Below are 25,225 nucleotides of genomic sequence, written 5' to 3' on the forward strand. Positions count from 1 at the left end.
GTATCATGCATCCTTGCATTTTATTACAAATGTAAAGTAATTCACACAACATTGCACTCTTTCTGATTTGGTGGGTTGGATCCACCTGCAGAAAACAGCCCTGGTATATAATAATGTATAAAGCTATATGAGGGACACTTCCTCTCTTTTGAATCTTTTTAGTCTTAACTCTTGGATTTATAAATTGCTGTACCCGAAGTGTCAACTAACTTGGTAAAAACAGCCTTTTCTTGTCATGCACCCTGGTCATGGAATAACTAGCAAAAAGATTTACAGTTAACTACACTGATATCTATCAATGAATTTAAAGAATTCTAAGGAATGTGCTTCCTATATGATTGTTTCCCTTTAGAAAGATTTGTGTGCGAGAAAGGGGGCTATATAACTTGTATTTTCATGTATTTTAATTATAAAATATATATTAACAGAGAGAAACATTTGAGAAGCTAATGACTGCATCAGTGCCGTACAGTTGCTAAGGAACTGCAGTAACGTCAGTGCTATGAAGTCACAAACAACACAAACAAGGCCACTGACATCTCACTGTGTGATTGTGCTTGAAATACATGGAGTGAAATCATAAAGGAAGACTCTTGGTGGATCAAGGTCAATAGCGGGGCCTTTTGTGATTTGACTGCAGGGAGGATATCACACAACCAATTAGACAACAAAAACCCCACGTGAGACACACAAGGCTCCAATTTATATAGATTTTATGGGAGGATTCAGTTTCTTTGTTTGGTCACACATTCTGAGGAAAATACTTAGAGATGAGATATAGAGAGAAAAAAGGCAGTCAGAGAAAAAGTACAGCGTTCTGCTCCTGACTGGAGCTCAATATAACTTTATTGCAAAAATACAAGTTTCATTTCTAGCACAGCATTTACAACAAATCCAAATCTGTCTGTACTTAAGGTCAAAGACTGAATCCGTACACGCTTATAAATACAGCCTTGCTTTTTGCCAAATGTGTTTGTATTTGAATTCACAAATAAAGTAAGGAAAAGGGGAAAAGGTAATTCAGTCACAGATCAGTGTTCTGCCAGGGCAGTGTTGCACTGCATATCGGCCAAGCAAACAAAACCTTCCGATAAATCACCCGATGGGAATTCAATGCAGAGGCACTCTGATTCACTGTTAGGTCCTGATTTATGAAATCATAGTTCATGCACGGTGAAAGAAATATAAGAGCGCATGTGATTGGTTGAGGTATTTGACGTGCTCCTGATCGGTGATCATGTATGAAAAGCTTTAATAAATTTGGCCCTGTTTCAATATATAAACTACTCTTATGATACTCTACGATAATCAGCTAACACTTTTATTTCCAAGAAGTGGCACATTTGCACTCTGAATGTGTAGGACTTTATAAGACTTTATAAACAATGATTTCCGGCCACACTTAGATAGTGACCTAAAAATAAAAAAATAATAAAGCGAAAGATAAATGTATTCATCTCCATTAGGGAAAATATTAAATCATCTTATTTGAGAATTGGAAGTTAATTTAGCTCTTATATAATTAGCATTATAATAAGGCTGTACATCGATAAAACGAGATCCAGTTATGTTGCCTTCCACGAACCAAGGCACTGCAGAACACTCGGTCCTTGAATCATCTACGTCTCAAACGTCTCACCTACGTCTCAAAACAGCTTCGCACAATAAATGTAAGATATACTCTAGAAATCAAAGTCTAACTGCCGCTACTACAAAATATAAAAAGATCACAATTAGCTGTTGGTGCTACTGTTACAGAACAATACTGTACACAAAAATATCGACACAAATGCCAATGAGTTTGTGGAAAGTTGACTGTCGGTACAAATGGAGAAATCTGATGTACCTCATGATTACTAATGCACATTAACGTTACAGCCCTCTAAAATAAGTAGTAACACATAGCTCCACATTTGCTTTCCCATAATAATGGGAGAAGTTACAACAGAGGAACGCTTCTAACGTAACACTTCTGAAGTGCACTAAACTTGTGTTAACATAGTTAAATTACAAATCACAGAACTAAGTTAGGTTAGCTTGGGATGCTAATTCAAAGAAGCGTAAAGCAAGTCTTATACAACTTTATGCATATACGTAATAGACACTGTATATCAGCAGGCAATGTTCGGCAGCCTCGTCCCTTCGTGTGTTCACGTCAGTTTAAATTGCAGTCATTTCAGCAACCCACACATCAACCTGAAAAGTGCTCTGTACTTCAGCACCTGGTGCTTTGTGCTGAGATCGAGGCCATTTGTGAACTCAACCTTTGAGCGCAACTGAATGTATTAGCAGTTTCTTTCTAGGTAAAACGAAATGTGGACAACACTCTTTCCAGTGTCATTTAAAAGCTTTGGGCTTGTCTGTACAATACAATTCGAGAAAGCGACCTCTCTCCCTCCGCAATACCGGTTTTGGGACATTTCCAAGACCATAATCTTTGTCTCTCAGTCTTCGGTAAACATCTGCTCGATGCAACAAACAAGACCTTGTCTGCCTTGCTTTCTAATGTCTTTTCGGAGGCATGCTGATATTCGTTTGCTTCTTCTTTGAAGAGCACAACGTTAAAGAAATTGGCACAGGGGTTTATACCGTCATTCCGAGTCAAGTCAAAGTAAGAGTGAGCAGAAGGACGTCAAATCATTGTCAGTTATATATTTCAGTGTGTATATCCATGACTCAGCTGGTCATCCTGTAGTGATTCATGTGGACTCTGCAGGTTTGGCAATAGCTGCTGGAGGGCTCTGCTGGTTTCTGCTTGCACAGGGAGCAGAGATAAGCAGGAGGGCCACGGGACGCCCCACCACGTGTTTCTGGCCTAGGGATGGCACGAGAGTCCCTGGGGAGAGACCTGTGGCCAGCTGCCCTCCAGTCTCTCTCGGGGGGCACATCTAGGCGGAGGGGCTGGGCAGGTGGCTCAAAGGTCATACGAGGGTGGTGATGGCTGAAATGGTGTGAGGCGACATGTTGGGTCGATGCACGACTGGATTGTTGGCGGGGCTGTCTGTAAACGCCATCCACTGTCTTACTTGGCAGTGCGGCGCGGTGAGAACGGGACAGCGTGGCGTATGCTGGGTCTGGGTAACTGCCCCGTGGACCTGCTGAGGGCACAGGAGGCCCAGATGAAGTGGACCTACGGAGAGCCCTCGGAAGAGTGCCGTAGCTCAGTGCCACGTTGTGGTAGTTTTCACGGGAGTACGCCTCACCCCCGTCAAGCACAGCCAGAAATTTTTTGGTCTTTTGGCAATCTCCTGTAGAGGGTATTATAAAGGTTATTAAAATTGTTGTTTATACACAATTGTAAAACTCAATACGAACTGAAAACTGAATTTGAAAAGTTTTATAAAAAAAGTGTCTCAGTTTAAAAACATGGCACAAGCAAAAACAGTGATGGCAGCCTCTTCCATGCATGTCTGTGGCATGGAGGTTGAACGGTCAGGTAGGGGGAGATGGTTACCTGATTGTCCACCAGAGGGCCTCAGTGTCTGTTGGTGCAAGTGTGATGAGGGGGCGGGGTGGTGCCGTTGGTTTGGGTGAAGGTATTGGGGTTGCTGCTCGTGACAGAACATAGGAGGATTGTGGGAAGGAGGGGGTAAAACATGCAGGGAGGTGCTGGAATGTCGCATGTTATCATGCTTGGGCATCCTGGAAACAGGGGGATCCTTTATAAAAACAAAATACAAAAGAGATAAATGAAAGAGAAAATAAGATGAGTTCCCAAAAGCTAAATGAAAAGTTATAAAAAAAGAATTGGCAAAGAAATATGAATGCAAATATCTCAATCAAACAAAAAACCTTTCTTATAAGTAAATAAGTCTATCTTTTTATAAAGATCCTCAAGTTGCACATGCACAGCAATATTTGCTTGTGACTGCATCATTTAATGCTTGAGATGTTTTTATAGTAACTTAGATTAAACTGTTGCACGAGGTTATTTTATTTCATTGTTTACAAAAATGTAAACTTTGAAAGCGTTTTTTTGTTTATTGAAATCAAATAATATATTGGCCTAAAAATTATTGGGGAAAAAAATTAAATGCACAAACAAAATATTAAATGCGTCAGAAATAAACTGAAAAAATTTGAAAGCACTAGAATTATAACAATAAATAAAACTTAAACTAAAATTAATTAATCTTATATAGAAATATAAAACATAAACAAATAAATAATAAAATGACAAAAGCAAAGTTACTAAATATCTAACTAAAATTAACAGTAAAACAAGAAAATCAAAACGAATTTACAATATTAATAAAGAAAATACATGTTTTCCTCCTAGTCAAACACAAGTAACACTAGGTGGCAGTATTCCTCTTTCAAAAGGAGTTCACCAACATTAAAGATCACACAAACATGAAGCAAAATTTAATAGATACCGAGACAAAACATTTCAATCATTTTGCATGCAAATCAAATGGTGCTAATGTCTTTTGAGTGCATAATATGAGATACTTTTGACCAAGTGACTGTACAAAACTGACACCTACAAAACTGAGAGAAGGGGGAACGCTATCGGATCGTCTTCCAATGACAGTCCCACTCAGACTGCGAGCAATTCGTCGCAGGTTTTCAGCACTGTATGTTTCATCCTTGCCTAATGGCGCACCATAAACATCCTGCACGTAGATACAAGCACACTGCATGAGTTTCACTTTAAAGCGAAAGATAAGGTTCACTTTGTTTAATGACAATTACACACATCCATTTATTAAAGACCACATTCATTCCTGACTTTTTTTCCTATGTTGAGATATTTCCTATTAAAACATACTGGTGGGCTTGTGCTTTATTTCAAACAGTTAATAGTCACTAGTTTACATTAGAAGCATGAGGATAAGTTCACCTCAAAATCTAAATTTGACGCATGCGCATTCGGTTGGACAAGTCTTCCTCAATATCGAAATCATCAGACATTTTGCAAAGATCAGCATATATGCAGCTTGCGTCTGCTTCTAAATACAACAGTTGTGCTTCCGGGTTGCCATTCAAGAACGCCTGCGTCTGCACGACAAGTGCTCTTGTGAACGTGCACCATAAGCAAGTGATCAATTTAACAAAGTCTTTAGTACTTTTCTGGACCTTGACAACAATTATAATTTGAAATCTATGAGTAGGCCTTCAAATCTCTCGTATGTCACCTAAAATATCTTCATGTGAGAGTTGAACACTGGGAGGTCTTAAAAAATGTTGAACGTCATGTGGGTGATCAAAAAATAACACAACTTAGATTTTGAGGTGAACTTTTCCTTTAATGCTGTTAGCTGTTGGTAGTTATTGTTTGACAATATTATTTGGACAAACAACATACCTGTGAGTGCAAGATTCATGAATATGTTTTGCCGGAAAATAAAGGCTGAACATTTTAATTGAGTAAATCTGCATTTGAATGATTAAATTAGCAAGCACATACATGACCTGCAAAGCTAACAGACAAAATACTTGTTGATTTGATATCGACCAATGAGACTTGGTTTATAAACCAAGTTTTTCAACCCACCTTCTGAACAGGTTTACTGTTATATGCTGGCGTCCTGTAGGCACACCTCTCGATCTCTGCTGTGGGTGTTTTGGAGCGGCCGAGAGTGGCAGACATTCCAGCACTGTGTCTCCGAGAAGCAGAAGAACCTAGAGACACAAAGACAATTAATTCACAGTTCTCTTTCCACACAAAAATTGAAAGAGGCCCATAGAAACTGGCCCTGGGCTTTGCCCAAAAATACCTGATCTGTTGGCAGGCTGAGGGCTGTGTCCTCGTGGGACTCTGGGCATGCTGGGAGCCTTCAAGCTGGCCTGATAGAGCGAATCCAACTCAGACAGCTCCTCACAGGGTGAGTCCCGTCCCGACAGCGCAGAATTCTGGGAATTGTAGTATCGATTGACGTTCTCAGCCCAGCGCTCCACAGGCAAGGGGGCAGCTGTTCGTCGCTCCAGTGCTGCAGGACAGGGGGACTGAAGGTCCACTGGAGAGCGCAGCGAGGCGTCTGCTGCAGCGGGGCGGTGATTGGGTCGTTCTAGACTTCGACAGGACCAACTCTGGGAGGCCTGAAGCGAATTAGATTTTTGACGGGCATCAGAAGCGTGGCTGTGGAGCGCATGAGATGGGACATTCTGAGGAAGTTGCTGTGCTGAGTTTTGTTTCCCATCCCCCGAGTTGCTGTTATCAGTGGCAGTGGGCGTGTGGTTGGCACTCTGTGATAGAGGTGGACGCTGATTGCCGTAATGAGATGGACTACAGGGCGTTTTATTGGGCAGAGCAGAGGGCTGAAAATGACCCTGATAACCATTCACAGGCAAGGTTTGATGGCTAGAAGTCTGTACAATAGAGTTTGTGACAGTCGTGGGGTCGCTGGTGCCCCGCATGGGCTGTCCATTTTCTGTCACAGCAACAGGGTTACCTACATCGCCCTGCTTTTTGAGAAGTGGGTCTGTGTGATGGGGAGATACAGGATGGCCAGGGGCTTCGGGAATTGGTTTATTCGTAGACTGAGGTTTCTTGTGAAGCGGTGACGGTGGTCTTAATGCATCTTCTGGAACGTCCTTCTCATTCTCTTTAACATTTGTCAGAAGTATTTGGACCGGGACAGGCTGGTCACTGAATGCAGAACATAAAAAAACAAATCAGTTCCTGGCAAACAAACAAGTAAACCTACCACAAGAAGCTGTTTGTCATTTATCAATACGTGACTAGCCTCTCCACATATGATTCTGACTTTACCCATGCTGCTCAAAAGACCTGGATTTCAATTATGAAATCTATTTATCTGACATGTTTTGGCTTCCTGTGTGCGGGCCTCCTGGAGCACACGTATACACGCACAAGTGCAGCCAGCAGCAGGTACCTGTGTTTCTGTTCCTTTTCTTCCTCCTGTTGTTTCTGCTGCAGCTCCTGCTGCTGCATGCGCTGCTGCAGACCTCGTGCCCTCCTCATGCACTTTTGCATCCTGCCCTGAGCGTTAGCGCTGCTCTCATGCAAGGTATGCCTGAGTTTAGCTACAACGCAAACAAAACAAAACAAAACAAGGCAAAAGAAAAATGAAACAAATGCAAAATAAAGAGCCGAGTTATGGGGTGCATGCAGACATACTTTAATTTAAATGAAAAGGGACTGGATGCGTGATGGAGTTATGAGGAAGGGTTTGGGGGAGGATCACACAAATTGGGGAGTAGTGAAACCTGGTTAAATCCTGACACAAAACTGTAATTCTCTCAAGCACACAATGATAAAATTATAATGAGACTTAAATCAAAATGAATTGTACTTCAGCAATGAGAACAAAAAAAAATCAAACTCTCAATCTAGCACTGCGTCCCACTATAAAAGTATGGCATAATTACAGATGATCAAAAATACTTTGATCTTCCCTCTAACTTCACAGACTCTGGAAACTTTGTGGAGGCAGGTGAGGAAATAAGGTTTAGGTAACACACAAGTGGCAGACCATGAAAGTTGTGCAAGTGTGTGTTTGTGTGTATTTGTGCATGTGGACACTCCATAAGGGTGCCTATGAAAGTAGGCAGACGGACATAAAAGGACATTCGTGCTTTGAACATGTCATGTCTGGTGTAGACAGGGTGTCACATGCTGATCACAGAGACAAACAATTTTTATTGACATTTATTGAATGGATAGTTTTGTCCTGCTTATTGGTAAATACAGCATTCCAGTTAACAAAGTCTTTATTCTTTATATAAGTCCACAACACAAAACACCTGTGTAGCGATGTAGGCGGGACGAGAGCCGGGATGCGTGGTGTTTAGAGGTCTCGTATCACGGAGGAGATTGGGGCTCATAAGAGGACAAGCGACCGGACCGTCAGTGAGAGAGGACCGGGCCCGGACATTTGTTATGGTTTGTGTGTGTCGCGGCAGTCACCCGTGAGGGGGCTGCCTGCTTTGTTTATTTACGTTTGATTTTTATTAATTAAAAGTTATTTTATGTTCGCCGGTTCCCGTCTCCTTCCTTCCCTTTTATGGAACTTTGTTACAACCTGTTTAGCTGCCTACCTACTGTGAAAATCACTGCAGTTTAATAAAAGAACATAGTCAAGGCTAAAGAAGATGCAGACACTGCAATGTTGGGAAAAATCACTTTGCAGTTGACTAATTCTTGCACAGGAGAACTTTCTTTAATTTGTTGAACACAAATGAAGATATTATAAGGAATGTTGGTTACCAAACAACAGCGGGCCCCCATTTCATGAACAGAAAACCACCGTGAAATTTCTCAAAATATCTTCTTTTGTGTTCCAAAGAAGAAAGAGTCGAACACATGTTGCACACAACAACATCAAAGTGAATAAAGAACAATCCCTTTAAGGCTGCTGGTTTGTTTGTATAGTGCAAATACACCTCATTTGATCAAGCTAGTATAACCAATCCAGACAGATTACAGAAGTGCGGCTGTAATTGATGCCTTGTGGTCAAACTAGATCAAAACTATGTTTTGTGTCAAATCACATCTAAAGGCTGGCATTAACATCTGATAAATGTGTGATCTGATATGAAAGTCTCTATTAAGGCACAAGGCACATTCACAGAGAAACGCAGTGACGTACAGACACACACGAGTGGCATCGGTGATAGGCAGCAGGCTGAGGGTAGGATTACTTACACATGGCTTCGTTTACCACAGACAGAGCGGCGGCAACCTCTCCCGCCTGCTCCAGCCTGAGAGACTGGTCTAACAGAGACTCTGCCTCCAACACACACCTTTCAAAGCCTTCCCCTTTCCCTGCAGGTGACAGACATCACAGCACAGCGCTTTTCAGCACAGAAACCAGCACACCCAAAGCTCACAGACAACCGAAGATAAAGCCACAGCAGAAACCCAAGAAATGCATTCAGAGACAGGGTCTTGCGTGTCCCGCTGGTCACTAGAGGGCATTACATGCATGCCTCACCTTGGCTCTGAAGCTCGTCCAGATCCATGAACTTGCTGGGTCTGGGGTTGAAGCCCATGGCCGCCTCTTTCTCCTTTTCCATTCGTCTCTGCGTCTCTTGCTCCCTCGCCCTGCGAGCGACTTCGTCCTGCAGCTCGTCTAGTTCACTCCGGCCCTCACCCACTGCACCACATACACAATGAGAGTATCAGGAAAACAATCTGTGCGAGTGAATATTGTGATAATCTAAGGCTTCGTTTACACTGTCAACCAATGTTTTCATCAATAACTAGTGCACAGGTCAGATCTTTTTGTATGTATATAAACAGCAAAACCAAAACATGTGATTCTAAATGTTTAGTTGGACTCGATATCTGGCCTTCTGATCTAAATCGAAACTCCATATTTTGGTCCATATTTTGCTGTATGAATGCGTAAAAAAAACACTGACTTCTGCATTCAAGCTCCATATGATCCATTAGTGATAGTTCCTCTAAAAATGGGTATTCTGTGATCATCTACTCACTCTCCTCATGTCAACCCTGTATGACTTCCTTTGTACCCAAGATATTTTAATGAATGTTTTAAGTGGCACTCATTCACTTGCATTGGTGTCTAGACAATAGAAGTGAATGGGTGCCGACCCTGTTCGTTTACTAACTATCTTCTTTTGTGTTCTACGGAAGAAACAAAATCATCCAGCGTTGAGATGACAAGAGGTAGAGTAAAGAATGATAGAATTTTCATTTTGGGGCTGAACTGTCCCTTTAACCCAATTTGACAGTTGAAACATCCTGCAGTGTAAACACAGCCTGAGATACACACAGGTATAATAGATAGAATTTTTTTTAACAAATGCTAGAAGGTGATCAAACAAATCTATTGAGTCACACACAAAAGCACAAACAGGTAAAGAAAATGACGGTTCCTCATGTTTACATAACAACTACACAAAGATACCATTTCAGAGAAAAGGAACGGGATGTACTTGGTCACAGATTCCACCAAGAACAACCCAATACTGCTTGTTTATCATTATATTAAGTTCACACACCGAAACATCCAGATAAGGAACCCATGTAACTCTTCGTTTACACATTTGGAAAGAATGAGTCATGCTATTATGTAAAGCACTGACAAAATCACCCCCATCTGAGCTAGATGATGAGTATAAACACATTGGCTCATACGGTACACACCTAAACTCATGTGACTGCTGTCCTTGACTGACGCTTTGACATCTTGTAACAAGGCGCTGCTGCTCTTGGATTTGGTGACAGACTTCAATGATGGGTTCGCTTCAACGTGAGGCTTTTTCAACCCTCCAACTCGTAAGCTTGAGAACAGACAGTAATGTGATTCTGATTACACATCAGTACCTGCAGGGGTCAACATTAAAGATTGCTGACCCCACAACAAAAATTCAGTCTGTGTGTTATAGCAGTTATACAATGACTACCTGTGTGTGCCATTACTGGCTCCCTCACTGACAGGGATGTCGAGACTGACAGGGCTGTTGCTGTTCCTCTCACTGCTCTCGTAGCCGCTTTCCATCCTCTGGATGAGCCGTGGGGGCTGTTCTGACACTCTTCCGAGTGGTCCCGGCAAGGTTCGAAAGGTGGTCTGCTCCACAGTCGTGCTCAACCCCCCAAAAGGGCCGGTGTCTTCAGACAGCAGAGCTCCCAGAGGACTGTAACCAGACTGTTTGCGTCTTTCCCTACTAAAGATGCTGTCGATGTTCAGGGCCTCACGTCGAGGCTTCCAGGGTGGCCGGTAGCGTCCTCCAGACGAGCTGGATTTGGACTCGCTGCTGGTGCTGTCTGCCTCCCAGTCTCGGGCCTTGGCGGTGGAGTCGGGCGGGCACACGGAACCAGCGGACGATGCAGACAGTGGCCGGTTATGGATAATATTGCTCATGGTCTCCTTAAAATCTCGAAGTCTACTATAGGTGGGCTTAGGTAGGGAGCGAGGAACCTGTTGCTCTTTTAAAGTCTCGCCTGCAAAGGAGAGAGAGAGAAAATCATAAAAAAAGAGGAAGAGGGAATATTTTTTACATAACCTAAAAGCACATTATGTTGTTGTACACAGCTTCTTGAAGATGTGGTGATGACTAATGCAGTTTACATTTACTGTCCACGATGTTACTTGAGCTACTAATGATCTGACAGAGCATCAATCATATAACCACAGTTATATAGACTAATAACCGAGGCTCCTTAAAAATAACACAATTGCTCATAGTGAGCTGTCTAGTGCGTCAGGCATTGAAGGCATCTCATTTGATCTTTTGAAAGATGTTAATCCCACAATGCATAGCGATTGTCTTGTGAAAGCTAAAGATCCTGTTTGGCAGTAACATGAATACCTTCACTGTGGTAGCCTGCAGACAACACCTCATCGGTTTTAGAGGATCGACTTCTTGAATCGCCACGGACCTCAAATTTCCGTGGCCTGCTGGCACTACGCTTCCTGTCTAAGATCCCTCCCTTCCTGTCCAAGAGGCAGTCTTTTCGGAGGGTGTGGCGCTGCACTGGATCCTTTTCAGTCGATGGACCTGCTCAAATACAAAAGAAAAATTCTTGAACCCAATAAAATCACTAATAGATAATTTTGAGATATAACTAAAGGAGTCACTGGACAAGGATAAATGTGCGCTCTGAGTGCCACTCTCACAGTTTTAGGACAGTATTCTTAGAACATCTGACAATTTGTAATTATATAGACTGACTGCCTTAACTAGTTGCTTTAGTTCTTGTTTTTAGTTACAGGAGGAAGATGTTTCAACTTCCTTCTTTTATGTTGTATATTTGTTGTATATGCATGTTTAGACATGAGAATGGTATATTTTGCATAAGTGCATGTGTATGAGTTTATGTAAAACATGTTCTCCGATTTTTACATTTCATTGTAAAATATGTCTCTAGGCTAGCAGTTTAATGGTTTTTTATCTTTCGAGAAAAAAATACAAATTGTTAAAGATTTAAGCAACATGCTGAATTGATCAACCCTTCAAGCCTTTTTGTTCCATACATATAAATGGTCCAAAAACTATGCAAGAACTTGAGTGTGACAGGATCCACTATGATACCTGTGGTTTCAAGGCTGCTGTGTGAGGCAGAGTCGTTGTCAGGGTTACAGATGACGGTTCCTTGGGAGTCCGAGGAGAAATGGGATGCCATAGACTCGTGGTGAGAATAAGAAGGTTTATAGCTGTAGCTGTCTGTGGAAGAGTCTGTTCGTGTGTCACTTGAAATAGACGGCTCGCGGCCTGGTAATGCAAAGAACAAAATGCATATTAGAAATAACAGCAACAGGAGAGACTATTTAGATTACCTGCAAAAAGTGAGAGAATGCTGGCCTATTCTAAATTCAGGACCAGGATACTGAAGTATTAAGCCAAACGTTGCGCACCAAGTTTAATACATAGTAATGTAGGTTTTTTTATATCTGCCATAGTGTCATTGGCGTTTTCCTTTTATACTATATATACATATGTATAATATAATTACATTAATTATAATGAGATTAAATTCTATTTACATTCATTTATTATAGATAAATGTAATATTGCTGTTGTTGTTATGAGCTGAAAATAAGAACAGCTTCCTCTTCAAGGTCCACCAAAGAAATGCACAGGAAAGCACCATGAGTACAGTGGCCTGATGCTGGGATGTAAGTACCTGAATCCTCACTGTCGTAGTATGCTTTAGTGTAGTGGTGTAGGTCTAGGCGTGAGGCCAGGTCCTGAGACGACACCGGCGTCCCCCGGGGGTCAGCATAAAGCAGAAGCAGTGGCTGGTAATGCCCTTTTATACAACGGGACACCACATCCTTCCACTTAGGCCCAATCTGTATGAGAGCGTGAGAGAAAGGGAGAGACAGGCCAATACAGTTTTAGAAAAATAAAGTTTAAAAAGCATATACAGCATTTTTCAAAAAACAGGGCTAAACAAACTAAATTCAAGCAGTGAACAGGTAGAAATGTTCTGGATACCAGTTGGAGACCCTTAATAGCTAGCTTGGCCTGAATTCCAAATCCGACACTTTTCCAACATTTTCAGACCAATCTTACCCTGACTTCCCAAACGGATTACTGCTCCCAACACTGCGTCCATAATCACACACAGGATGTCCGAACGGGCCGCAGTCACAGACAAGCATGCGCAAAAGTGAAAATACGAGAGGGTCCGCTTTAGCATGTGTGTTTGTTGCTAGCATGGCGCTTGTGCTGCGTCTCTCTGTAAACCACACCCTGCCTCTGTCCAGCTGGGCTTGTAGACAATAGTGGGATATCCTTGTTTTTAGTAGGCTTTTGTGAGAGCTCATGTGTGGGGTCAACACGGGCTAGTCGGACTCTAAAGACTGACTGAAAAAGCTGCTTTGTATGCAACTGTCCAGGATCCACAGACCTGCACTGCAATTATTCAGATGAAACCCTGTCCAGAACTTAGAAAACGAACAAAACTCCATCCAGAGGTACATTAGACACCATAAACATACAAATATCCTGAAAAACAGGACTTCACAGGGCATTATTGGGTTGTCATTTTAAGGCATGCATTAACTGTGCACGTATTAATACCGATGTGGTACATACATATACCTGCACACACAAACACACTCCTGAGTGGTGAGTCAACAAGCTGTCAAATTATGTAAAACAGCATCCAAGCACTAGTTGAGCAAACACACCCACCCACCACATGCCGGGTGCCCGTGGGGCACTACTTAACAAAGAGCCAACACATCAGTCTATCCAACTTAATGATTTAACACAACCTCCCTGTGGACAAAACAAGCAAGCAATATTTCAACAGGGCATTTATAAATACAGTCCCACGTACGACCTGGGACCATCGCTGCGGTTTATTTGTGTCTATTAAATGTTTCGCGTACACTGATAGGATACTCACCTCTTTCACATGAGCGTCGTCAAAGTAAATCCACTTGCGGATTTTGGTTTGGAAGAAGAAAGTGGAGTAGTGTTTGCCATAGTAACAGACCACGCCCACCAGATAGAGCTCCGCCTGTTTGGCCTTTTCCTCTGTCACTCGGTAGAACAGCTACAGTTGAAACAGAGAAAGATGAGTCATCTATCACTCATATATACATACATATGCATAAAAACCCTCACAAAAAATGCAACACATTATCAAACCACTTTTGTTTGGGCAAAACGTTCCATTTCCACACTGAAATGTTAACCAAGTTGCTAAGAGTCTGTCTTACATCTCCGAGACGCAGGACGGTGCCCAGGCTGTGAATAACATCTTCAGCCAGGTCAGAGTTTTCTGAATCCCACACCAGGCCGATGGTGATGATCTCTGGGGAATTCATCAGTACACGTCGAATACGGAGCTTCTCTCCACAGTTTCCCTAGATAGGAGAAAGAGATCGCACTCATTTCAGCACATCATGAAATGCATAGTGATTCATTGTTCTGTTCTTAACTTCGTATGAGTTATCTCTTATCCAAGGCAGTGCCCTGATCTGACTCAAAAACAAATGTGTGTGTCTTCCTCAGGGCCATGAGACAAATTAACATTCCACTGATTGCTTCCTGTTTTGACCTAGTGATTACTCAATGACCACATCCCTGTTCAAACCCAGACAAGCACCACAGACGCAAACATCCACACACAGTCACAGGCGTCATTATGTCTAATTAGCACATGACGTGATGAAGCCAAGAGTGTGATGGTGTGTGATAATGCTAACCGGGCAGTTGCGCAGATCTCCCACGGTGCTGGCGTTTCTCAGCAGTTCTCCGAACATGTCAGGGGTGGGCTTCTCCCGGCATTCCAGCATGCGCACTGCCTGGTTACTAGGACATCATGAACACACGTCACATGTTAAAACAGAATATGGATTCACCATTAACACCATTAATAAAGCAATTACAAATATGGAAATGTGATGGAGTTTATGTGTGTGCTTCTGAAGTGTTTTTCTGTCTTCAGGAGTGTTCATGAGGTCACGGTTCAGATCAACTTGATCTCATTATTGAAGCAGAGGGCACTGCAACCTCAAAGACACAACAACACTGCTTACAGCTTAGGCAGACAGACAGCCATGCCAATGCCTCAATGCTTCTTGGACAGTATATATGTGGTTCATATCACCTTACAAAGGAACATAATATTACCATATAGTTTAACAATTACTCTTATTTACTGACATTTAAATATGTCGACTATGTCAAGACATCGCTATGTTGACTGGCATTCGTACACAGTAAGGCTAATGAATTATATTACTGTTTTGCTTACTGAATGTTGGTATACTTGTCATATTGCTGTTGCCATTATTTCTTAAATCAATAAGCACTTCATTGCTGTGTTAAAATGATTTGACTTCCTCTCAGCACGTCTGCTTAGGACTGCCCCATGGTAAACTCACCATTTACACATAGCTTTCTTGGCTTACTGCTTTATTGTACAATTGCACACTTCTTTATTCTGAGAGCAGATGCTAAATCCATAAAAGCAGTTATTGTAATATTTGCAGTGGGATGGCAGCAGCCCTGAGGTACAGGGACACGTGGAGTCAATGGCCTTGAGCGGAAAATAGCGATTCTCTACCCCAATGTCAACTATTATCATAAAACGCCTGCATAATCACTGAGCCGCATGCTGGAATATTCATGAAGCTCTTTCATCGCTATTGTTCTTAGAAGTGTTTGTTCACAGCTCCTTGCGTTCCAGCCTGCCAGCAAATCAGATAAAGTGATCGAGAGGGCGTATGCAACTGCGCAGGTCTGAAAGCAGACAATGACAAAGTTTGACTGCAGGGGTGAGCTGCTCTGCTCTGAGCCACAGCTTTGCATCTGACAGCTCATCACCCGTGATGAAGAGCAGTAGCCCCGGTGTCAGCGAGACTCAGAGAAACATAAGCTGGCTGTTGCCATGTACTTTTTACCATTGAGGGAATCTCTTCTGTACTGATGGATTTGACTGTGTTTGATGTGACAGTGAACTCATTTGCTCAGCTGGAAAAGAGAGCAGTGCACAGTGTTTCACAGCGTTCAATGCAGAGTCTTCGTCTTTAAAATGCCTTCATGGTTCTGTGTGTCTGCAGCATTCACATGTGTGTATGCTGTAGAGATGTGCTTACCACAGAGAGGTGGTGGAGATGTAGTGGACCATCTGAATGAAAGGCAAGGGGTCTGAAGAGGCTCCACAGTTGCTGCAAACACACTAAATAAGAAAGAAAATGATACATTTTTAACAATTATATATGTATGAATAAACTAAACAGTAAAATTGTTTTTGTGCAAACTGTATTTTATGTATGGCTGCTTTGCAATAATGCAAATTGTGAAAGCGTTATAAGGAAATAAATAAACACTAAAACTAGGTCCATCAAAAGCCTGTTCTCTTTCATAATATTTTTTCTGGATGCATGATCAGTCAGGACATATTCTAAAAATAGTATGATAAATAATATAAACTTTCCTTGCTTACAAATAGTTGTACACAAATTAAAGGGATAGTTCACACAAAAATTAAAATTCTGTTATGAATTACTTGCGCTCTAGTTGTTCCATACATTTCTTTGATTGGTTGAACACAGAGAAAGATATTTGGAAGAATGCTTGTAACCAAACAGTTCTTGGACCCCATTGACTACCATGGTAGGAAAAATGACAATGGTAGTCAAAAGCGCCCTAGAACCTACATTCTTCAAAATATCTTCTTTTGTGTTCAACAGTAATTGATATAGCAATTTTCCTACTATGGTGGTCAATGGGGTCCAATAACTGTTTGGATACAAGGTTACATCTTTTAAGTTCAAGTTCAATTGGCTTTTATTGTCATTTCAACAATATACAGTGCATTACACAGTGAAACCAAAGAAAGTTCCCCAAGGACCAAGGTGCTATTCATGAGAGGTGCATCAAGGTGCTATTTATCAAAACAAAGAAAATTATACAGATTTGGACCAACTCTGGTCAGTAAATGAAGCCAGTTTTGTTTGGGGGTTGAACTATCCATTTAAACACAGTGAGTGCAGGCATTAATAACAATAATATAATGTATTTTTTATGATCCAACCAAATCCAGATTGCTAAATGCAAATCCTTAATCTTGGCCTCCATCAAAAAAGAGTTTTTACTCCAGAACACATCACAATACGAAGGTTACTGAAGAAGCTTCACCTGCTCAAAGAGTGTCATGGCAAACTTCTGATGCGGGATGCAGTGCTTGGCTGTGCAGATGTCTTCCTTGGTCTCGTCTGAGATGTGAAAGTGGATCCTCATGAGGATGTTCTCCTGTGAGGGAGCGGAGAAGAACACACCATGTTATTGCTCAATTATTAATACTCTGTAATCTCTGCGCTGAAATCCCAGTGAACCTAATAAATGAAAGCAGAGAGACAACAGAGTGTGTCTGTCCTATTGGTCTCATGTTGATTGATTCTTGCAGTCCTGTGGGCGTTCCTCAGCTCTTTTGGCTGAGGATTACGGTAGCTCTGCGGGATGTTGAGTCGGGGGCGGCTTGCGTTCCAAAGGGAGATGTTAAAAGTTTATGTTAAAAGAAAGTGTCCTTCAATGTTGTCTCCAGTCTTGCATAATGGCCAGACAAAAATTGTGGTTAAGGCAAAAGTAGAAAATTAAAATTTTCGGTTTGTGGTTGTTCTTTTTACCAGTCATCATATTGCACAATGTTGCTATATCAGCAGTAGAGAAAAGCAGAGATGGAGCAATTATTCATCTTGTATGTTATGATGCAATTGCCTTTAAATTTAGTCAATTGGATGAAATCACTTGTGCTTTAATAGTAATGAATTTGAAGGTGCAAATGTACTGTCCTCTGTTCATCACTAATCGACTTTACTAATCAACTAGTTATTTGCTGGACAATTAGTTGAACACCATGAACCTTTCCTACCCTCAAAAATCTTGCCAAAACAAACTATCAGACAGGAAGACGGCAAAGGGATGCAACAAACCAGATGAGGAAAGACACATTTGTTCTTCGAGAGAAACAAGAGTCAAGAAGAAATCACACTTGTTCCTTCTGTCTGTTTGTTGGCCCTGACTGACTCAAGGCAACAACACATGTCAAACAGCATAAGCTAACAAAGCAGAGAAATATTTCAGGCGGCTCATATCTCAGAAAGCACAATTCCCTTCAACAAAATCTACATCTTCAGCAGAGAGTTCATTTGGCATGTGAAGGCATATTGACGGCATAAATGTGATGGAAATACAGAGGAGCTGGAAAAACATGAGGCATAGTGAGGAGAGAAGAACTCTTACAAAGCACTCAGCCGCATCGTCCATAATGCCGAGCTGGAATCGTTGCTCGTCCTGGAAGGTTTTGGCGAGAGCGCAGCGGAGAGCATCGGACGGGAGAACCTTTTCACTGCTGAACTGGAACTGGGCGAAGATGCTCTGAATACACCAATACACAAAACTTCAGCCAAAAAATACACAAAATACACATATGAATATTAAAAGACAACATCTACAAACTATTCCAAAAATACACTGGAGAAAAAGAATATCATGTATTGAGAATTTGATTTATAGATTTACAAAGAATTACTTTCTCACATTAAGATGACTTAAATTTCTAGTGAAGACGACTTGCATGAGACTACGGACTAATTTATTTAGCTTTAATTACGAACATGCCTGAAATTTCACAAAAAACTATGACATCCCTGTCAGCAAGATTATGCGAAACTGAAGAAACTATCCAAGTAAACAAAGTCATTAAAGGATTTACTACTTATGTCACTGGCTCGTTTTGAAACGAGCTGGAAACTGTCTGAAGGAAACAGGCAGGTGAACATAAAAACAGGGCAAGACCCGTGTGGGAAAACACAGTCAGATGGAAATGCTGTCCCGGTGCTATGCGATCGAGCAGACAGGCAGCTCCCTATCGTGCTGGCACAGGGCTTATGAGAGAGCTTTCTAATTTCAAGCTGAGTTATTGAACTTATGGTGGAAAGCGCCTGAACACTAGATGGAATCTAATATAAAACGAGAGGGATTTCAGAAGGGAGGGACAGAAAAGAAAGTGAACGAGGAAAAGAAGAGCTTGTGACAACATTTTGTTTGATACAAAGGGCATCTGAAAAAGACTGCCCTGTATCGTTTCTCTGCAGTGTCTGGTATTTAGAAAAAATATGCTGAAAATATAAAACACTCTTGTTCAAATAATGTATTGTACTGTCAGCATAAAAGATAAATCCATATCTGAAGCAGACAAAAGGGCAGCAAAGTTCACTTTTTCCTCCATATATTTGGTAACACTCCTAATCTTACATAACACACAAGCTGGCACACACGCATTAGCCTTCACATGAAAATAATAAAGGGAAGTACTGAACCACAACAGCTGTAGTAGATTCACTGTGATGTTAATGCTTCAGAGTTTCTGGCGGTCACATTGCTTTACCTTCAGAGCGCAGAAGATACACGAGTCCTCCATGCACTTGTGCGTGGTGAGTTGCCGGAAACTTCTGCGGAATATATCCAGATGCCAGAGAACCTGTAAAAGAAAGGCGCAACATGAGACTATAGCAAAACGTTAACCGCGTTCTCTCACCTTTGAAGCTGCCTTTACACATTCATCACATAACAGCTCTCTGAAAGACTGAAAAAAGATTGAAGGGAGTATCACACCCTTCTCAACAGACCTTCTAAAACGTTTGAGTAGTTCTGGTCATCAAAAATGCATCGGCCTTAAAAAGGTCTCGCTGCTCTTTGCTACCCGCAGTTGACTTTCCACACCTTCTTCAGTGTTCCTCTCTCAAGAGAGGAAGACTTCACGAGAACAGAAGCCAACTCTGTAAGCTAATATCCAAGACAACAGAGTACATGGAAGTTGCACATGACAGACTAAATCTGTCTTTCTTGAAGCCCGGTAATCCGATCTTGACCCATGGCGTAAGGGAAGCAATTATGTGTCAACCTTCAAGATGTCAAAAGGTGATAAGCTTGTCTACTTTATCCAGAATACAGGTTAACAGGAAGAGCAAAATAAAACACGAGAGTGTGCGAGAGATGTGAAGATTATGTTTTGAAGAACGCGTGCATCTCCAGGTGATGCGTGATGCAGAATGTCAGCAGAACAAACAAAGACCTGCTGGCTTCCTGCTGGGCAGCTCGCATGCATGCCCGCACACGCAGTCGTACACGCCTCCTCCTGACTGTGCCTGTAAGGCTGCGGAGGCCGACCTGAGCCCACCTGCCTGCCGTGAGTTGGGACTTTGTGTGTGATGGCCCCCCTGTTCATCCTGCACATCTACACGCTTCCATGCAGAATTATTGAGAGAGCTGTCAGTCCCATTTAACACAGCTCATCTACCCAACTGAATCTGCTGTCTGACTAAACCTCAACAGATGTCTAAATCAACATTTGCAAACTATCAATGAACTTCAATTTCTAAAGCTAACTGTAAACGCATTTAAGAACCATTTCGTTTTCATACCAACTAAGTCTTATAAAACACTTCAATGGAGGGCTCTCTGTTAAATGTACGCCCTACTCTGAACTCCTTTGATCTATAGTGCTGACAGAATCAATTTTAGACAGTAACCAGACACAAATGAGAAAACATATGTTTTACTGCAGTTGGGGCAAAGCCTGTGTCTCTGGATAATAAAACTTAATGATACTCAACAGCATTGATCTCTCAGCACATATGAATGTTCATTCTACCCTATATAAAACATGACACGCTTTGCATGGCAAGCAGAACGTTGAGAGGAAATTAATAAACACATGAAATACTGGCACAATGTATAAATGTTTGGTCAAGCGTAAACGTGCAATCTGCCCAATAGAGGATTTAAACAATATTATCCAAGTATCGATCAAACAGTCATTAAAGACAGCATTTTATTGTTGATGTGAAACACATGGTCTTAATTTCTTGTGACTAGCATACTCCAACAGAAGCTTTGGCAATGTCAGCTGTAATCATGCAATTCTCAATTTCTATGATCAAAAGGCAAATGTTTAAATTGCTTGTCTCACAAATGCTCCAGGGAAATGAATTGGATCATTTTGGCAGGATAAATGCAGCAAAATAGCTTGGAAAAGGAACAAAGTGACAATTTAACAAATAAGGAAAGCATTCCAACTGCACAGCTGTAAAGACTTTGGCAACCATCAAAGTATTAGCGGGTAAGCACAGAACAAAGACAATTTGTGACAAAATAAAATATTATATGTATACAATTATTTTCAGAATGTTTTTTAAACAACAACATTGTTTCTCAAAAAACAGTTCTGGAGTGTATGGGCGACGGCTCTACAGACGACAAGGAACATTGTGAGCCAGTAGCCATGCAGTAGTGTGCCTGTGTCTCAAGCGGTCCACATCAGGGCACACGGTTTCCTATTGATTTGACATCACTGATCTGACACTTAATAAGTTCTGGGAGTTCCTGTCATCCTACAAATTTTGCCTCAGAGAATGTCTACAAACTAAACTCGGCCTTCCATTTTTGGGATCGGAAACTGTCTGCTGCAATTCCAAAGTTGCATGGGATGAGACTGCCAGTATTAAGGTGCAGCCCGAGGATCTTAAAAAAGGTACAGGTGTTTTTTAGCTGGGACAAATCTGCTCATTAAAGCAATGTTCAGTCTCCCCATCATCGCTGAGCCCATGTCAAACTGTTGAATTGTATGAGTAGAGCCACACAGCCATGACTGACGCCATTTAGCCATTAAAAATAAATAAATCCCAGGATCAGGAGGCCTTTAGACAAGGTCTTTATAAAAAGATGAAACTGATAAACTGACATTGTGAAATGGCTCTGCTTGAAAGATTAATTCAATAAGAGCAAGCAAAGCTGTATGAGTCCCCGAACTGGACAAAATCAGAGACAGCCTTGTGCAAAGAGGGACACCACGGCCCATAACTAACCATATTATACGCTTCAGATCCAGGGGACGGAAAGCAGACAGGATGCAGGGATGATGAAAAAAAGAGATAGACTGAAACAGAACGAAGATTACCATGACTGACTGAAACGGAGATAAAGGGAAGGGATAGTTATTACCTTCAAACGCTTAAACAATGTCAATGGCTTTACTTCATGAAGAAGTTTGTGAATTTCATTAAAAAAACATAAAAATGAGAAAAAAAAACATAGCGTCAAAATATCAGTACACTGTTGCACTTTAGAAAGTTATTGAAATTATTGAAAATTCTTGGCCGAAGCCGAATAAAAATGAAACACTTGGCCGAACATGTTGATTTGCACAAACTAACTAAATCACAAGCTCACAATACGCGCTGATTGCCAACAAAACACACGCTTCACTTAGCTGCTGTTGTTCTTCTGCTTCATTATAGCATTAAATGCGCCTCTTACAACCGCACATTACATCTTTGGGGTGGGGCACCGAATGCACTGCTTGCACAACATTTCTGCTCATTAAATTTAATCAGTTTAGCAGTCTCAGGGAAGATAGTCGCAAAATGTGACTATTTGGTCGCAGTCTAGAGCCCTGTTCTAACCACTTTAGTTATAGGTAAAAGCTAGAGCTGGGTATTGATTCGGCTGTTCCGATTCTATTCGATTCCGAAGTGCTCGATTCGATTTTGATTGAATAATTTCGTTTAGATTTCGAATGAATATAGATTTAATTCAGATCCTAAAGATATTTAAAAAAAAGATCAGTAAATATCACATGACAATGGTGTATTAAAAATGAAAATGAAGAGCAACAAACCTATTTATTAATTTATATATATATATATATATATAAAACTTTAAACACACTTGGGTCTCCACTTTGTGTGGGGAATGTAATGAAACAGATCTAATGCATTTAATCCCTTTCTTAAGATAATTCTTGAGTCTCCTGCTTAATGTATTTTCTAAAGCGAATAAAACAAATCTGATATAACGAGAAATATTTAGTTTTCAAATCAACTATGGTAAAATATCACCCGAGACACTACACCTCTAACAAACTAAAGACATCCAAAAATATTGAGAAAAGCTTGTTGAAGCACAACAATTTAATTCACAGAATAAATTATTGTTTTTGCCACCAGGTTCTAAGTACAACGTCTTTCTATAATGCTAGCTTCGTAGAAACAGACAATCCAGTCCCGGCACACCCTCCAACACACTACCACTCCAACCAGCCATAATTGACACTAATTTATAGCTTTGGGTGTGTTATCAGACAGCTAAGCCCCTTTATTTCCACACAGTTTATTATACAGTAATCTAAAAATAGAGGGTTAGTAATGGAAGGTTACTGTGCAGGGTAATTACCAACCAGTACAATATGCATCTGACTGTTGTTTATGGAGTTTAATGCTTGATTCACACAGTGGAATTGCCATGCAGCAAGCCGCCTTTAAGCCGATGTGGCTGCTGCTGCTGTTCACAAAAAGAAAAAAAAAGTCTTCAGCTGCGCATGCGACCAAGAGCTTGGAAAGAGCAGGATTGTGGATGCATGAGCACCGCCTCCTCTCTGCTAACGAAGTGGGCCGCGTTTTGCCACACGTTTCTCTTTGTAAATGAACTGGACAGACGCGACTGCCGTGTACCGCGTGAATCCAGCATAAAGCAGTCAGTGCTTGACTCATCACTAAATCTAATGCAGCCTCCACTGAGCTGCACAATAGACAAAAGGCACAGCTTTTTCTGTCCAATGGTGTTCATGCGTGAGGAGAGCTACGAGGATAGAGCCAAAGCACCATTCCCACTGCTGTATCTAATCGCTTGACTTGCTTTAAATGGCTAATCGTGAGGAGGACGCACATTCTGTACATCTCTTGAGGTTGTACGATGAAAAAGTCATTAATTAATGAGACCTGTTGAGTTTGCAAGATATTTAACATCGCATGCAGCAAGACTTAAAGCTAAGTGCATTAGAACATTCAATGACAACATTAACCCTCACATCTCAGAAAACTTGTATGGAGTGACTGTCTTAACTTAGATTGTTTACATATGGATGGATTCATCAATAACCCCTGCATTCAGTGATCAAACTTTGCAAGGAGAGACTGACATGCAAATTTAGATACATAACAAGATTACACTTTTTTATATTTCTCAGCAGATTCAAGTGTTTTATTATGCAGTAACAGTACATCATCCTGTTGCTTTCACACACAAATAGACTGATCTGCGGCGCATGGTGCTTCTTCAACACCTTGATCTGACTTCTGAATAAGAAATAACAGACGTTTTTTAACTCATTTGTGACATAGTGAATAATACGGATGTGCACGAATGTTCAAATATTCGATCGGCAATAACTATTCAACAACGCAAGATTGTGGGTTAGATCCCAGGGGATTGCAGATACCTACGTAAAATGTATAGGATAATGCTATGTAAGTCGCTTTGGATAAAAGACGAAATGTAAATGTAAAAAATTTAAATCCTCAGATGACGGTCATGTCATAAAGAGGATATTTATATTGTACGAAAAATGACCAGTGTTAAACTCTACAAAGCGCTGCTCAGATTGATCATCGTTGCTATACACAGTCTGGACAATCAATCATTTAAAGAAGATTTCAATCGGATATGCACAAAAATCTAATTTGAGGTGACAGTCTGAACAAAGCCTAAGTCAGATATGTTTTGATATGTCAAACATTTCTGTTGCAGAGATTTCGATTACGTGGACTTGATAATGTGGAGCTCCCTGTATGCGTTTAGTGGTATAAATGACTAATCGATTAATTGATCGATATTTTAAATGATAATCGATATATAATATTTCAGGAAATGGATATCCCTACAATAAACTGTGTAAATGAGCATGTGTTTTAGTCACAACAATCATATGGCCCCCTACCTGTAAAGCGCTGTTCAGGAAGCAGCTGTTTTGCCCCGGCTCGTTGATAAGTCCTTTGCTGGGGGCAATTGATGTCATGGTCCGTGGAGTGAGGATGCCTTGCAACCCACTGCTGCCAGACGCAAAGTAGTTTCTTTTCCATGACATGGTGTAGGAAATCTGTAGCGCTTTAAATTGTCTCTTCCCCTAACAACGACCTCAAATTCATCATCCCAAACCAGAGGTCAAATACACTAATGTGTTACATTAACTGCTTATATAACAGTTACTCTTAACTGCTGTTCAAAATGGAAAAATACACAATTAACTTATTGCAGGTGTTGGTCTCGTTCTCTTGCATCAGCCGGAAAAACAAAACACCATTTATTGGCCTTGATTCTAAAATACTACTCTCTGGGACTTGGTTGTTGAATTTCACACCTCTTTGGGATTTTAGGAGGTGTGGTGATCTTCACTGTTGCTTTCGGTGTTACACCCCATAACAGAGTAACCAAACAGTGTGCATCATCCTGTTGTCTGGGGTACATAAATCTTCACAACACTGTAAAT

General features: G+C 41.1%; 1 protein-coding gene across 4 annotated transcripts; it reads right to left on the bottom strand.

Annotated features, from left to right (window-relative positions):
• Nucleotides 1-809: 809 nt before the first annotated feature.
• usp54a (ubiquitin specific peptidase 54a) lies at nucleotides 810-25,225 on the bottom strand. 4 transcript variants are annotated; one of them, XM_079473700.1, is made up of 21 exons: nucleotides 24,677-24,935; nucleotides 19,289-19,381; nucleotides 18,142-18,276; nucleotides 17,038-17,151; nucleotides 15,993-16,075; nucleotides 14,598-14,703; nucleotides 14,109-14,255; nucleotides 13,793-13,942; nucleotides 12,560-12,728; nucleotides 11,968-12,147; nucleotides 11,245-11,433; nucleotides 10,339-10,876; nucleotides 10,079-10,215; nucleotides 8,901-9,062; nucleotides 8,612-8,731; nucleotides 6,840-6,990; nucleotides 5,721-6,592; nucleotides 5,498-5,625; nucleotides 4,488-4,616; nucleotides 3,455-3,659; nucleotides 810-3,248 (listed from the first exon to the last, which is right to left on the bottom strand). In XM_079473700.1, exons 1-21 carry the CDS (start codon nucleotides 24,821-24,823, stop codon nucleotides 2,677-2,679), a joined length of 4,527 nt encoding a protein of 1,508 aa, XP_079329826.1. In that variant the 5' UTR covers nucleotides 24,824-24,935; the 3' UTR covers nucleotides 810-2,676. The 4 variants fall into 4 exon arrangements, with proteins under 4 accessions (XP_079329826.1, XP_079329827.1, XP_079329828.1 ...); XM_079473701.1 differs by lacking the exon at nucleotides 8,612-8,731 and having other exon boundaries at nucleotides 24,677-25,225; XM_079473702.1 differs by lacking the exon at nucleotides 4,488-4,616.

The sequence above is a fragment of the Barbatula barbatula genome (genome assembly GCF_947034865.1).
Source record: "Barbatula barbatula genome assembly, chromosome: 14".
NCBI lineage: Eukaryota > Metazoa > Chordata > Actinopteri > Cypriniformes > Nemacheilidae > Barbatula > Barbatula barbatula.